This window comes from Gobius niger (genome assembly GCF_951799975.1).
Source record: "Gobius niger genome assembly, chromosome: 7".
In the NCBI taxonomy this organism is placed as follows: domain Eukaryota; kingdom Metazoa; phylum Chordata; class Actinopteri; order Gobiiformes; family Gobiidae; genus Gobius; species Gobius niger.
The window spans coordinates 36,200,657-36,215,617 of record NC_136858.1 but is presented as its reverse complement, the minus strand read 5'-3'; the positions used below and the strand labels follow the sequence as shown (position 1 = coordinate 36,215,617).

General features: G+C 36.7%; 1 protein-coding gene across 1 annotated transcript in view; it reads right to left on the bottom strand.

The window, feature by feature from the left end:
- Positions 1-11,195: 11,195 nt before the first annotated feature.
- Positions 11,196-14,961, bottom strand: part of kmo (kynurenine 3-monooxygenase) — a gene marked incomplete at both ends in the record, with an annotated part of 33,627 nt that continues 29,861 nt past the window's right edge. The window contains 1 exon segment of the mRNA XM_079559340.1: positions 11,196-11,342. Coding sequence (XP_079415466.1) covers positions 11,196-11,342 — 147 coding nt within the window.

Below are 14,961 nucleotides of genomic sequence, written 5' to 3'. Positions count from 1 at the left end.
GTCTGTGTTAATGCAGGGCGGTGGTTCCCAACCCTCTTTGTCTCGAGGACCCCTGGAGGTGTTGATTTGTACCGCGAGTAAACTCCACTGAAAAAGGGTTGTTGTTGAAAAATACTTCATTCATCATTTAAGCCCTTAACTCCCACCTGAACCGAGCACATTTTATTCCAGTTTGGCTTTACCCCAGTCCAAAAGCTTCTGGAAAAAAGGTGTGAAAAAAGGGACAGAACTGAGATGAAAACAATGATGGAAATGTGACAAAAAAGTGACGAAAAATTGAAGAAAAAGTGGCAAAAATGTCACAAGAAATTGACAAAAAAATGACCCAAAAAAATGACAAAAATATGACAAAAAATGACAAAAAATTGACAAAAAAATGACCCAAAAAAATGACCAAAAAAAAATGACAAAAATGTGACAAAATGTGACAAAAAATGACAAAAAATTGATAAAAAATTGACGAAAAAAGGACAAAAAATTGACAAAAAAATGACAAAAAAAAATGACAAAAATGCGACAAAATGTGACAAAAAATGACAAAAAATTGATAAATTTTTCACCCAAAAAAAGAAAGAAAAAAATTACAAAAATTTGACAAAAAAGTGACGAAAAATTGAAGAAAAAGTGGCAAAAATGTCACAAGAAATTGACAAAAAAATGTCGAAAAATTTGATAAAAAGAAATTGAAGAAAAAATTACCAAAAAGTTACAAAAATGAGTGGGAAAAAAATCTGATGACGTGAGGAAAAAGATCTCTCGGTTCAGGCGGGAGATAAAAGGTTAAAGTCAAATTTAACCAAAACAATAATTTGTTTTAATCCAATTGGCTGCTTTACTCTAACTTAAAAAGGTACAGGAAAACAACTTAAAGGGACTATACGGAGTTTAAAAATGTTAAAACAAAGTGTTTTCCTCCCCTACATGTTCCTCCATGTCCTAATGTGTAGAATGAGCTCAGACCTGTTCACCACAAACTGCCTCTAAAATCCTGCACTGTCACTCAGAAAGATGGAAGCTGCAGCCACACATATGACCTGAAGGGGCAGTAGTGAGTATAAAATGGCTAACTTGCGTCTAGCCCCTTTAACCCCTTAACTCCCACCTGAACCAAGCACATTTTCTCCAGTTTGGCTTTACCCCAGTCCGAAAGCTTCTGGAAAAAAGGTGAGAAAATAGCAACAAAACTGAGACGAAAACAATGATTGAAATGTGACAAAAAAGTGAGAAAAGTTTGACAAAAAAAGTGATGGAAAATGTATGAAAAAGTGGCAAAAATGTCACAAAAATTGGACCAAAAATTTGACGAAAAAATGACAAAAATGTGATTAAAAAAATGACAAAAATTGGACCAAAAATTCGACAAAAAATTGACCAAAAAAATGACAAAAATTTGATAAAAAAATTGACAAAAATGGCAAAAATGTCCAAAAAAATGTCACAAAAATTTGATTAAAATTTGACGAAAAAATGACAAAATGTGACAAAAAAATGACATACATTTGATAAAAAAAAATGACCAAAAATGTGATTAAAAAATGGACAAAAAAATGACAAAAATGTGACAAAAATTTGCTTAAAAATTTACGAAAAATTTACGAAAAAATGACAAAAAATTGATAAAAATTTGACAAAAAATGACAAAAAAGTTACAAAAATGAGTTGAATACCCAACAAAAAAATGATGGAGAAAAAAATCTGATGACGTGAGGAAAAAGATCCTCTCGGTTCAGGCGGGAGTTAAGAGCTTAAGGCTTTATAATGCCAATACTACATAAACATACATGCTCTGTTTTAAATGGCAAAACAATCTTGGCATATTTTCGTTTGTAAGATTTGTAACCTGTCATTCACACAGAGGAGTGAAGGGAAAGGGAAAAGGAAGATCGACAGACAACAAAGCACAATATCATCTAAGAAGATACATGTTCCGAAAAACATCCATGTACAACGTTTCCCGGCCTTTCCATAAGGACCTAACATGCAAATCCAAGCCAAAACAACTGTGTGACCTCCATGGACTGAGATTACACCTCTGTCCGTGTAAAGACCCACTGTTCGTCATCAGTGCAGCTTTATCTGTGTGAAAAGTCTCTGAAGCCTCTTCCAGGATCCTGTGGGGTTTTTCTCCCCACTGGTCACATTTTGGATTCATTAAACCTGCAGCGAAACGTATCATCTCTGGTGATGTGTTCCAGTTCTACGAGAAGTAATCCTAAAATAAAGACAACCCGATAAAACCTCAAAGCCGAGACGAACAACAGCATCCCCACATCGTTCTTCTTTTAAACTTTTAATAGTTTTCTCTACAGGGGCGGACTGGCCATATGTCCATTCTGGAAGAGCACAGAAGGGCCACTGGCTCTAGGGCCACCTTTCCGGCCTCTCACTTTACCTCACCCTTACCCCCGAGCTTTACCCAAATCTAAAAGCTTAGCCTCTTAACTCCCGCCTGAACCGAGAGGATCTTTTTCCTCACGTCATCAGATCTTTTTTTTCCATCATTTTTTTGGGTCATTTTTTCGTCTAATTTTTGTCATTTTTTTGTCTAATTTTTGTCATTTTTTGGTCAAATTTTTATAATTTTTTTGTCACATTTTTGTAATTTTATTTCTTACTTTTTTGTCACTTTTTTGTCTTTTTTTTTGTAATTTTTGTGACATTTTTGCCACTTTTTCATCAATTTTTCGTCACTTTTTCGTCAAACTTTTCTCACTTTTTTGTCACATTTTCATCATTGTTTTCGTCTCTGTTTTGTCACTATAAAAATTTGACAAAAAAATAACAAAAAAGTGACAAAAAATGACAAAAATAACAAAAAAGTGACAAAAAAGACAAAAATTTGATTTAAAAAAATGATGAAAAAATTACAAAAAAGTGACAAAAAATGACAAAATTTGATAAAAAAAATTGACGAAAAAATTACAAAAATTTGACCAAAAAATGAGAAAATACATGATTATCTTGACATTTATTCATTTTTAAAAGAAAAGCATCCCAAAACAAAAATGCGCTGGAAAAGCAACAAAAAAGCGACAAAAAAGTGACAAAAACGTGACGACAAAGCGATGAAAAAAGCGATGAAAAAACAACAAAAACATGACAAAAAAAAACGAAAAACAAGAGACGAAAACACAACGAAAAAGTGACAAAAAAGTGACGAAAACACGGCAAAAAAGCCACAAAAAAGTAATGAAAAAGCAACAAAAACATGACAAAAATGCAGCGACAACGTGACAAAAAGTTACCGTCACTTTTCTAGATTTTATCTTTCAAATGAGGCGTTACAGTGTTGCTCTCCAGTCAAGAAGCTTTTAGATTTGGGCAAAGCCGACCTGGAGAAAATGCTCTGCGTTAAGGCGGGGGGTAAGAGGTTCACATATGTATTTGTGGAAGTGTCACATTTACGCTCATTCGGGCCAGGCTGACCCGAGTCCAGGGCTGGTTTTCAGTCCCGCCCCTGGTTCTCTGTGATTGACAGTTGGTAAAATGACGACAGACACAGCGTTTCTGAGCAGCTAATCTCAACAACAGCGCGTGACGAGCTGATTTACTGCAGCCGAATCAACACCTAAGTAATCCTGAACACGCACTGGAACATTTACCCTATTTTTACTCACACGTTTTAGGAAAGAAAATGAATCGGTTCCGCCTGATGTGACGGAGCCAAAGGGCGTCAGAGAGACTTGAAAACGTTTGTTGTTGTCTCATACTGGTGTAAATGAAAACTCACGTGCAGGAAGTAACAAACATGAACCCGGGCCGAGGGCGACGCTGCGGAGGAGCTGATCCGAGCGTAACTTTCACACAGATTTAGCCTCTTTTCAAACCTCCTGTGACGATATTTGGAAACAGGACAACAAATGTTTATGACCCTCCAGGGTTTTAATAAAGTCACCATTGTGTCTTCAAAGCACGTCCAGCTGCTCCGTGTGCAGGTCAGTCCCACGCCTCAAAATAACTCCTCCCATCAGCGCGAGCGTCTCGTCTTCTCTCGGGTCAGTCTCATGATCGATCACAAACACAAACGCTCCGTCTAAACTCGCCTTTTACACAAGAAAACAACAAATAATCCGGTCCGCGGTAAAAACGAAACAGAAACCTGCAGTGACACTGATGTCAAAGCTCCGCTAACAGCAACGAAACACTTCCTGTTGTCCCGACAAAATAAAAGGCGTCAATGTTCCAGCCGCTGGGAGAGGGTTTGAAATGTTCATTAATAAATGAACCTAATAGTTTAGGTGCAAATGGACACAAATCTAGTTTTTCTTCATTTTCCTGGTCGTCCGTTTTGCTCAAATAGAAATAAAGGCCTGTCTCTAATTGTGGCCTGGTTCCAATAAAGGCCTGGTCCCAGATGCCCTTGAGTAAATAAAGGCCCCGGTCTATATTAGAGCATTTACGGTATGATGGTTTGACTCCGCTCCTCTTTGCTCCAACTGTCGTCCACAAGCCACAGGTGACGAGTAGAAAAACACGAGTCAGTCTGTGTTTTTGGACTGACAGTAAAAGTCACTGACAGGTTTTTCTGCTTTGGTCCCGTTACGGCTGAAGAATAAACTCTCCTCCTCGTCTCTTCTGTAGATCCTAAATCCTTGAATCAGTTTCATTTTCACTGTTTACGTTCCACAAAAGTTTACTGCATATGCGCCTCTACCAGTGTTAATTTCGTCGACTAAAATGACTAAAATTGGACTAAAACTAAAATAAAAGTTTCTCATGAGACTAAAACTATGACTAAAATGTCCAGATATTTTAGTCGACTAAAATAAGACTAAATAAAAATGAAAGGGAGAGACTAAAATCATCCAAACTTCTGTTGAGCGTCTGAAAGAGCCTCAGATCATGTAAATCCTCTGCCAAAGGATCAGCTGAGCTTTGTTCATGTGGAGCAGCTCCATGAAGCAGAGGAACAACATTAAATATGATTATAATGAATATTATCAATGCAAAGTCGACTAAATTCGTCTTAAATTTAGTCAACTAAATTTACCTGCAATTTTAGTCGACTAAAACTTGACTAAAATCGCATTACATTTTCGTCAAAAGACTAAGACTAAAGCTAAAATAAAATATATTGTCAAAATTAACACTGCCCTCTACATCTTGTTCTATTATCTGTGTTAGCGTCACAGCGCCTCACACAGGCCTGGAGGATGAATTGCGCCGTTTTCACAGACCTGAGTCACCCCCATGTGGACGCTCACACTTACTGAGCTGCTTCAGGCTCACAAAGACGGTTTCTGAAAACATTTTGTCTTCGTGTGGATACAGCCTTAATTATACAGAGCTGAAACTACACGCTGCACCAGAGCCTCATTGTTTAAATAAAAACACACAGAAACTCCACAGAATCCTGGACGGGCTGATTTTATACGACACTGTGATATGAAATCCAAACTGCTCTTGTACACGACATGATGTTTCTCTTCTTGACCCTCCTCTGTGTTCGCCTCGAGTGGAGCCTGCTCTGCCTGCTGTGCTGTGAGAGAGTTTTTAGGACCCGCCTCTGGAAGAACATGTGTGTTTTATTTTGGTTGGTACCCAACTGTAGCGTGTACATGGAGCAGGCAAACCTGAGCATTACTTTTGCCATTATTAAACTACCATTGTACAATATTGTGTGGATTCAATAAAGAGATCCTATTTTAAACAACGCATCTTGTCAGTGCTTTTATTTCATTTTTTTTTTATTTGGTTATTATTGTCTGAAAATACGGACATTTTCAGCTACAGTCAGGGGGAGTATTTATGTACCACCGTTACTTATTATACTTTATTATACATTTTTTTAACCCCTTAACTCCCACCTGAACCGAGCACATTTTCTCCAGTTTGGCTTTACCCCAGTCCAAAAGCTTCTGGAAAAAAGGTGTGAAAATGTGACAAAACTGAGACGAAAACAATGATGGAAATGTGACAAAAAAGTGAGAAAAGTTTGACAAAAAAGTGACGAAAAATTGATGAAAAAGTGGCAGAAATGTCACAAAAATGACGAAAAAGTGACAAAAATTTGATAAAAAATTTGACCAAAAAATGACAAAAATTAGACCAAAAAATTGACCAAAAATGACAAAAAATAGATGAAAAAAATGTGACAAAAAAGTGACAAAAAAGTGAGAAAACTTAGACAAAAAACTGACTAAAAAAGGACAAAAAATTGACGAAAAAATTTACAAAAAAATATGAAAAAAATATGGAAAATGTCACAAAAATGTCACAAAAAATTGACAAAAAAGGACAAAAAAATTGACAAAAAATTACTACAAAATTACAAAAAATTATGAAAAAATTATGAAAAACTGGCAAAAATTTGACAAAAATTTGACTAAAAATTGACAAAAATTTGACAACAAAAGGACAAACGTGACAAAAAGTGACAAAAAATTTACTATTTGACAAAAAATTTACAAAAAAGTTTCAAAAGTGAGTTGAATATCCAACAAAAAAATGATGGAAAAAAAATGTGACGACGTGAGGAAAAAGATCCTCTCGGTTCAGGCGGGAGTTAAGAGGTTAAAGAGCAAATAATCTGTGTCTAGAAACAAAACGTCCTCAACTTTACCAAGTCAAGTCAATGCTTTAGCTTTCCTACGATGGGTACTCCCTGGATGAATGAGAGCCTTCACAAACATATGTTTCCAGGAGAGTTCTGAAGAGAGACAAGAAATGAAGCTAAAAGAAACAATGGCACTTATTATTTCAGAATAATTTATTTGAAAAAGCAAGATGATTTTAATTACAATAATAACAAGGGGCTGCATGATCTACAAACATCAGTATTGTGGACGTTCAAGAAATATCCAGAAAAACGACTCTACTGCGCCACAGTGAAGTATCCGTTACTATAGGAGACTATTTCTTAATACAGGAAGATGCCTCACACTCAACATATGCTCGACAGTTTTAATTTGGACACTTTTGTGTTGTGGGGATTATTATTAAATCAGAAAATCAGATCTGAGGTCTGTCAGTAACACCGGGAACGCTCTTCTTAACCTCTTAACTCCCGCCTGAACCCAGAGGATCTTTTTCCTCACGTCATCACTTTTTTTTTTCCAGCATTTTTTTGCTAAGTATTCAACTCATTTTTGTAACTTTTTTGTCAAATTTTTTGTCATTTTTTGTCACATTTTTATCACCTTTTTGTCTTTTTTGTGGTCATTTTTTGTCACTTTTTTCACTTTTCCGTCAATTTTTATCACATTTTTTTGTCAATTTTTTTTCATTTTTCGTCAATTTTTATAATTTTTTTCGTCTATTTTTTCGTCAATTTTTTATCACATTTTGTCTTTTTTTTTGTCATTTTTTGTCACTTTTTTAATTTTTTCGTCAATTTTTTATCAAATTTTTCTTCAATTTTTTCGTCAACTTTTTATCACATTTGTTTTACATTTTTTGTAAATTTTTTGTATTTTTTTTTGTAAATTTTTTATCACATTTTTGTCATTTTATTTGTCATTTTTTGTCACTTTTTTCATTTTTTCGTCAATTTTTTAATCAATTTTTTATGACATTTTTGCCACTTTTTTATAAATTTTTCGTCACTTTTTTGTCAAACTTTTCTCACTTTTTTCTCACATTTCCATCATTGTTTTCGTCTCAGTTCTGTCTCTATTTTCACAGATTTTTTCCAGAAGCTTTTGGACTGGGGTAAAGCCAAACTGGAGAAAACGTGCTCAGTTCAGGTGGGAGTTAAGGGGTTAAAGGTCCAAAGTTCCTCCGAGCAACAGAAGACCTCCTTAAAAGAACAGTCTTTTCCCATCATCCTTCTCAAACACTGATCAGTTTCCATTTTAATCCCTTAAACACTGATCCACTTTGGCAGCGATTCGTCGTTTTAAAGTGAGACGCTGCAGCTGAACGGAGGAAAAAATCACTTTGGAACTTTTGCTGCAGATTAATTACATAATATAATATGGTCAGTAACAAAGTAAATATACTTAAAGCAGCCTTAAGCGATGTCTTTGAATGAAAGAATGTCTTTTGTCGATGAAATGTGTTCATCAGTAGGAGGAGTAGTCAGCTCTACTCTGCTTTGCTTTGTTTAATTTCAACATGCAGAAGTAAGTTCTCAAACATAGCACTAGTTTCCGACTTTTACAAACTTCAGCAGCTCGAGTCCTGACGAAGACCAGGAGGCGGGACCACATTACACCGGTTTGAGAATCGCTGCATTGGCCCCGTGTGTTTCAGGATCGATTTTAAAGTTCTTTTAATGGTTTTTAAATGTCTTAATGGTCTTGGTCCTTCTTTTACCTTACGAACCTTCACTTTAACCTCTTAACTCCCACCTGAACAAAGCTAAATTTACACAGTTTGGCTTTACCCAAATCTAAAATCGTCTGGGGGAAAAAGCGTCACAATAACAAGGTTGAAAAAGCGACAAAAAAGTGGCAAAAAAAACGACAAAGGGGGCAAAAACGAGACCAAAAAAAAGGGACGAAAGAGTGACAAAAACATGCAAGAAAAGCAACAATTACGCAACAAAATCCTGATATAAAACGAGACAAAACAAGTGACAAAAATGTGACGAAAACACGACAGAAAAGCAACAGAAGAAGTGATGAAAAAGCCACAAAAAAGCGACGAAAGAGTGACAAAAACGTACCAGAAAAGCAACAAAAACATGAAAAAAACCCAACTTAGATCAGTTTTGTAGGCCTTCATTTTATAAACGAGGCACTGTTGCTCTTTAGATTTGGGTGAAGCCGAAACATAAAAAATGCACTCGGTTAAGGTGGGGAGCTATGAGGTTAATTGACATATTGAATATATAAAATATATATATGGGAGGTTGTACAGGCGTATTGTTTTAAATGTTATAATCTGTCAAGCACTTTGTGAAACCTTTCGGTGCCGGGATCGCTTAGAGCAGCTTTAGTGCTGCTCAAGAAGAGTTTCTGACGACCTGTTGGGTTTTTGTTGAGAACTTTTTTACTCCAGTACATTCGAAACAGAAATACAACACTTCCTACTCCATTACATTTCTATAAAGACAACACTAAAGTTAACTTGTCCATGTGTTTTGTTCATTTTAAAAGCCTAATAATGCAGACTCTGAACCAGTGTTAATTTCGTCAACTAAAATATTTAGTCTTAATTTTAGTCAAAGTGATATTTTTGACGACTGAAATTGGACTAAAACTAAATTAAAAGTTTCTCATGAGACTAAAACTATGACTAAAATGTCCAGATATTTTAGTCGACTAAAATGAGACTAAATAAAAATGAAAAGGAGAGACTAAAATCATCCAAACTTCTATTGACCGTCTGAAAGAGCCTCAGATCATGTAAAGGATCAGCTCTGAGCTTTGTTCATGTGGAGCAGCTCCATGAAGCAGAGGAAAAACATTAAATATGATTATAATGAATATTATCAATGCAAAGTCCACTAAATTAGTATTAAATTTAGTCGACTAAATTTACTTGCAATTTTAGACTAAGACTTTTTTTTTGACTAAATCTCGACTAAAATTAAATTACATTTTAGTCAAAAGACTAAGACTAAAACTAAAATAAAATATGTTGTCAAAATGAACACTGCTCTGAACAGTAGGTGGCGCCATGATGATGTTCTGCCAATGTTGAAGACTTGAAGAAGGTTTGTCCCTGTCGTGTTGCCGTACTGGAAGCACCATTTTCGTGTTTCTGAAGCTGCAAAAGCTATTTTTTCTAACACTTATTTCAACTGATTTGAGGTTTAGATTTATGGGTTTATTTTGTTTATATGTCAAATAAAAAAGCATTTTCAGACTGAAATTTTGATCTTATTTTGTCTTTGCATAAACCCGTCTTTAGTGAAAGAATCTGACAAGAATTAAAATACTTTTGTGGGGTTTAAAACTCAAGAAATGAGATGGAAAATGTGATGTTGTAGATACACTGCAAAAAGTAAATAACCAGACTAGTATAAACATCTCAATTTGAGCATAATAATCCAATTGTTTGTTGTTTTGACTGGTTAAGAGGAGACACCACAGGCAAAACTATTTTTTTCAGTTTTCAGGTTTTGGGCCAAATTGGTCTCTAAACATATAAGTTTTCACCCGGAAACAGAAAATTTACCCAATCTTCACAATAACATGTTTAAATATTGCGCTGATTCAATGTTCCCCATAGACTTATATGGGAGAATGCAATTTCAAGGGCCTTTTTCTCCAAACACATTTTTCTGTCATTGTGGCGACGCTATGTCCACGTCAGTCGGACCTAAAGACTTCACATTTTCCAGCCTTGGACTGAACAATATTTGGAAGATTTTTTCAGAGGGATTTTTTATTATTTAATCCCTTAAGCCCCATTTATTGAGTTTTGAATGTCAAAAAATAAGGCGAAAATTACATTTTTACACATTTTTCCACTAAAAAACAGCTTATTTTAAAACTAAACAAGAAATCCAAAATCCCCTCTGAGAAAGTCTTGGTAACTCATTCATCAAAAAAATGAAACCATGAATTTGAATGTAGCTCTATCCATTAGTCATATTTCGTCGCCGAAAAGATGGGAAATTTGGGGCATTTTTAGGCATAAAACACCTTGTTCTTATAAGAAAAGATAAAATGACAGAAAACTTGCCATGTATTTTTTTCTCACATTTATGCCAGTGATCGACAGCAACAGTTTCAAATTGATATCTGTAAATATACATTTTTTCCCTATTCACCTGCAGTGTCTCGCCTTAAGAAGTTGTTGGGCATTTGTCTTAGATTATTTCACTTGTTCTGAGATGTTTCTGACTCGTTTCGATACATTTCGTCCTTATTTCAGGTCATTTTCTTTGCCAATGGGGAAAGAAAATTGGTCTTATCTCATTGGCAATATTACTTTCTTATTTCAAGCGAGATTTACCCTAGAACTGGTCTGAAATGTCCTCAAACAAGCAAAGTAAACTTGGTCCGATCAGGAAAAGTGTCTAAATGAGTGAAAACCGCTCAAAACAAGAAACATTTCCTCAATTCAAGTCATTTAAGCCAATGCTTGATATTCACTTTTTGCAGCGTATGTAATTTGATTCTGTTTCCAGGTGAAGGTTTTCTGTGTGAAGCATTAGTAAAGTATTTGTTCTAATTTTAATCTGATTAAGCTTTAAACATTTCTCTTTAATCTCATTAACGTCGATGAATTTTTCACATTGACCTGATTTGGTCACAGCTCCCGCTCTCTCGTTATCAGGCCCTGGTTAAACTCTCCAGGCTTCAGGACGTCCCGATGGAGCAGAGTTTGAGCCACATTTTCTCCACGTCGAGGTGGAGTTTGTCGAAGTCGGGCGGGTTTTTGGCGAGAAGGAACGAGCCGCCCAAAGCGGCCCCCGCCCCGCAGAACAGCAGCCCGCGGTTTATCACCTGGCAGCAGAAGGAGAGGGGATTAATGGGGGCACTTTATTTTTAGTTTCATGAATAATCCAAGATACAAGTGATGGATCCTCTGCTTTATCTTAGTCAGTGCACTTCAAATAAGGCCAGATAATATTACAGAAAATACAATATAAATAAACTGAAGGAATTCCTCACTTCTGAAATACGGGCTTGCTCAGTAAGAAAAAAAGAAAGAAAGAAAGAAAGAAAGAAAGAAAGAAAGAAAGAAAGAAAGAAAGAAAGAAAGAAAGACAGCTGGAACATAAATGTGAAGTGTTTCCAGCATTTTAACCTCTTAACTCCCGCCTGAACCGAGAGGATCTTTTTCCTCACGTCATCAGATTTTTTTTCCATCATTTTTTTGTTGGGTATTCAACTCATTTTTTGTCACATTTTTGTCATTTTTTCGTCCATTTTTTTTTTATCACATTTTTGTCAATTTTTGTCACATTTTTGTCATTTTTTGGACCATTTTTTTGTCACATTTTGTCACATTTTTTGTCATTTTTTGGTCAAATTTGTATCACATTTTTGTCACAATTTTGTCATTTTTTGGACATTTTTTTTATTTTTTTTGTCACATTTTTATCACATTTCTTTTGTCATTTTTTGTCATTTTTTGTATTTTTTGTCACATTTTGTCACATTTTTTGTACATTTTTTTGTACATTTTTTGACACATTTTTTTTGGTCATATTTCTGTCATTTTTTGGTCAAATTTTTATCACATTTTTGTAATTTTTTTTCATTTTTTGGTCAATTTTTTTTAATCAAATTTTTATTACAATTTTGTCATTTTTTGTCACATTTTTGTCATTTTTTGTTCATTTTTTTGTCACATTTTTGTCATTTTATCGCCAATTTTTTGTCAATTTCTTGTGACATTTTTGTGACATTTTTGCCACTTTTTCATCAATTTTTCATCACTTTTTTTTGTCAATGTTTTCTCACTTTTTTGTCACATTTCCATCATTGTTTTCGTCTCAGTGTCAGTTTGTTTTTCCAGAAGTTTTTGGACTGGGGTAAAGCCAAACTGGAGAAAATGTGCTCGGTTCAGGTGGGAGTTAAGGGGTTAAACACCACAGCAGCGGCAGATGCAGTGATAAAACTCTCACTGTGACAGACACGTGTTATTTCAGACGTATCGCCGTGTAAAGGCTTTCCCACTGCTGTTCCATCTGAAACGCTGAGACGTCAGTGTCCTGGAATGAATGTTTTTAGACTCTGGCTGTGTCTGAATCCATCACATTATCTCCTCTAAGCTCTAACACTATAACTAACTCCTAAACCTTTCATGGGTCGACTGTTAGATCTGTGCAGTTTGGGAACTAGAGCTTCAGCTGCATTTTGAACAATCCGTCCGTCCTTAAACAGGGGAAAGGGAAGTGACATCACCAACAGCTGCTTTTCTTCTTCTTTAAAGTTATTGGTGGAGTGCAGGCCAAATGGGACGGCACATAGCTCCTAATCACCGGTTAGTTAGCACCAGAGGTCCCTATGCTAAAGTGGCTATGATAGTTAGCACCAGAGGTCCCTATGCTAAAGTGGCTATGACAGTTAGCATCAGAGGTCCCTATGCTAAAGTGGCTATGATAGTTAGCATCAGAGGTCCCTATGCTAAAGTGGCTATGATAGTTAGCACCAGAGGTCCCTATGCTAAAGTGGCTATGATAGTTAGCATCAGAGGTCCCTATGCTAAAGTGGCTATGACAGTTAGCATCAGAGGTCCCTATGCTAAAGTGGCTATGATAGTTAGCACCAGAGGTCCCTATGCTAAAGTGGCTATGATAGTTAGCATCAGAGGTCCCTATGCTTAAGTGGCTATGATAGTTAGCATCAGAGGTCCCTATGCTAAAGTGGCTATGATAGTTAGCACCAGAGGTCCCTATGCTAAAGTGGCTATGATAGTTAGCATCAGAGGTCCCTATGCTAAAGTGGCTATGACAGTTAGCATCAGAGGTCCCTATGCTAAAGTGGCTATGACAGTTAGCATCAGAGGTCCCTATGCTAAAGTGGCTATGACAGTTAGCACCAGAGGTCCCTATGCTAAAGTGGCTATGGTAGTTAGCATCAGAGGTCCCTATGCTAAAGTGGCTATGGTAGTTAGCACCAGAGGTCCCTATGCTAAAGTGGCTATGATAGTTAGCATCAGAGGTCCCTATGCTAAAGTGGCTATGATAGTTAGCACCAGAGGTCCCTATGCTAAAGTGGCTATGATAGTTAGCATCAAAGGTCCCTATGCTAAAGTGGCTATGATAGTTAGCATCAGAGGTCCCTATGCTAAAGTGGCTATGATAGTTAGCATCAAAGGTCCCTATGCTAAAGTGGCTATGATAGTTAGCATCAGAGGTCCCTATGCTAGTGGCTATGATAGTTAGCACCAGAGGTCCCTATGCTAAAGTGGCTATGATAGTTAGCATCAGAGGTCCCTATGCTAAAGTGGCTATGATAGTTAGCATCAAAGGTCCCTATGCTAAAGTGGCTATGATAGTTAGCACCAGAGGTCCCTATGCTAAAGTGGCTATGATAGTTAGCATCAGAGGTCCCTATGCTAAAGTGGCTATGATAGTTAGCATCAGAGGTCCCTATGCTAAAGTGGCTATGATAGTTAGCATCAAAGGTCCCTATGCTAAAGTGGCTATGATAGTTAGCATCAGAGGTCCCTATGCTAAAGTGGCTATGATAGTTAGCATCAGAGGTCCATATGCTAAAGTGGCTATGATAGTTAGCACCAGAGGTCCCTATGCTAAAGTGGCTATGATAGTTAGCATCAGAGGTCCATATGCTAAAGTGGCTATGATAGTTAGCATCAGAGGTCCCTATGCTAAAGTGGCTATGATAGTTAGCATCAAAGGTCCCTATGCTAAAGTGGCTATGATAGTTAGCATCAGAGGTCCCTATGCTAAAGTGGCAATGATAGTTAGCATCAGAGGTCCCTATGCTAAAGTGGCTATTATAGTTAGCACCAGAGGTCCCTATGCTAAAGTGGCTATGATAGTTAGCATCAAAGGTCCCTATGCTAAAGTGGCTATGATAGTTAGCACCAGAGGTCCCTATGCTAAAGTGGCTATGATAGTTAGCACCAGAGGTCCCTATGCTAAAGTGGCTATGATAGTTAGCATCAGAGGTCCCTATGCTAAAGTGGCTATGATAGTTAGCACCAGAGGTCCCTATGCTAAAGTGGCTATGATAGTTAGCATCAGAGGTCCCTATGCTAAAGTGGCTATGATAGTTAGCACCAGAGGTCCCTATGCTAAAGTGGCTATGATAGTTAGCATCAGAGGGCCCTATGCTAAAGTGGCCATGATAGTTAGCATCAGAGGTCCCTATGCTAAAGTGGCTATGATAGTTAGCACCAGAGGTCCCTATGCTAAAGTGGCTATGATAGTTAGCATCAGAGGGCCCTATGCTAAAGTGGCCATGATAGTTAGCATCAGAGGTCCCTATGCTAAAGTAGCTATGATAGTTAGCATCAGAGGTCCCTATGCTAAAGTAGCTATGATAGTTAGCATCAGAGGTCCCTATGCTAAAGTGGCTATGATAGTTAGCATCAGAGGTCCCTATGCTAAAGTAGCTATGATAGTTAGCATCAGAGGTCCCTATGCTA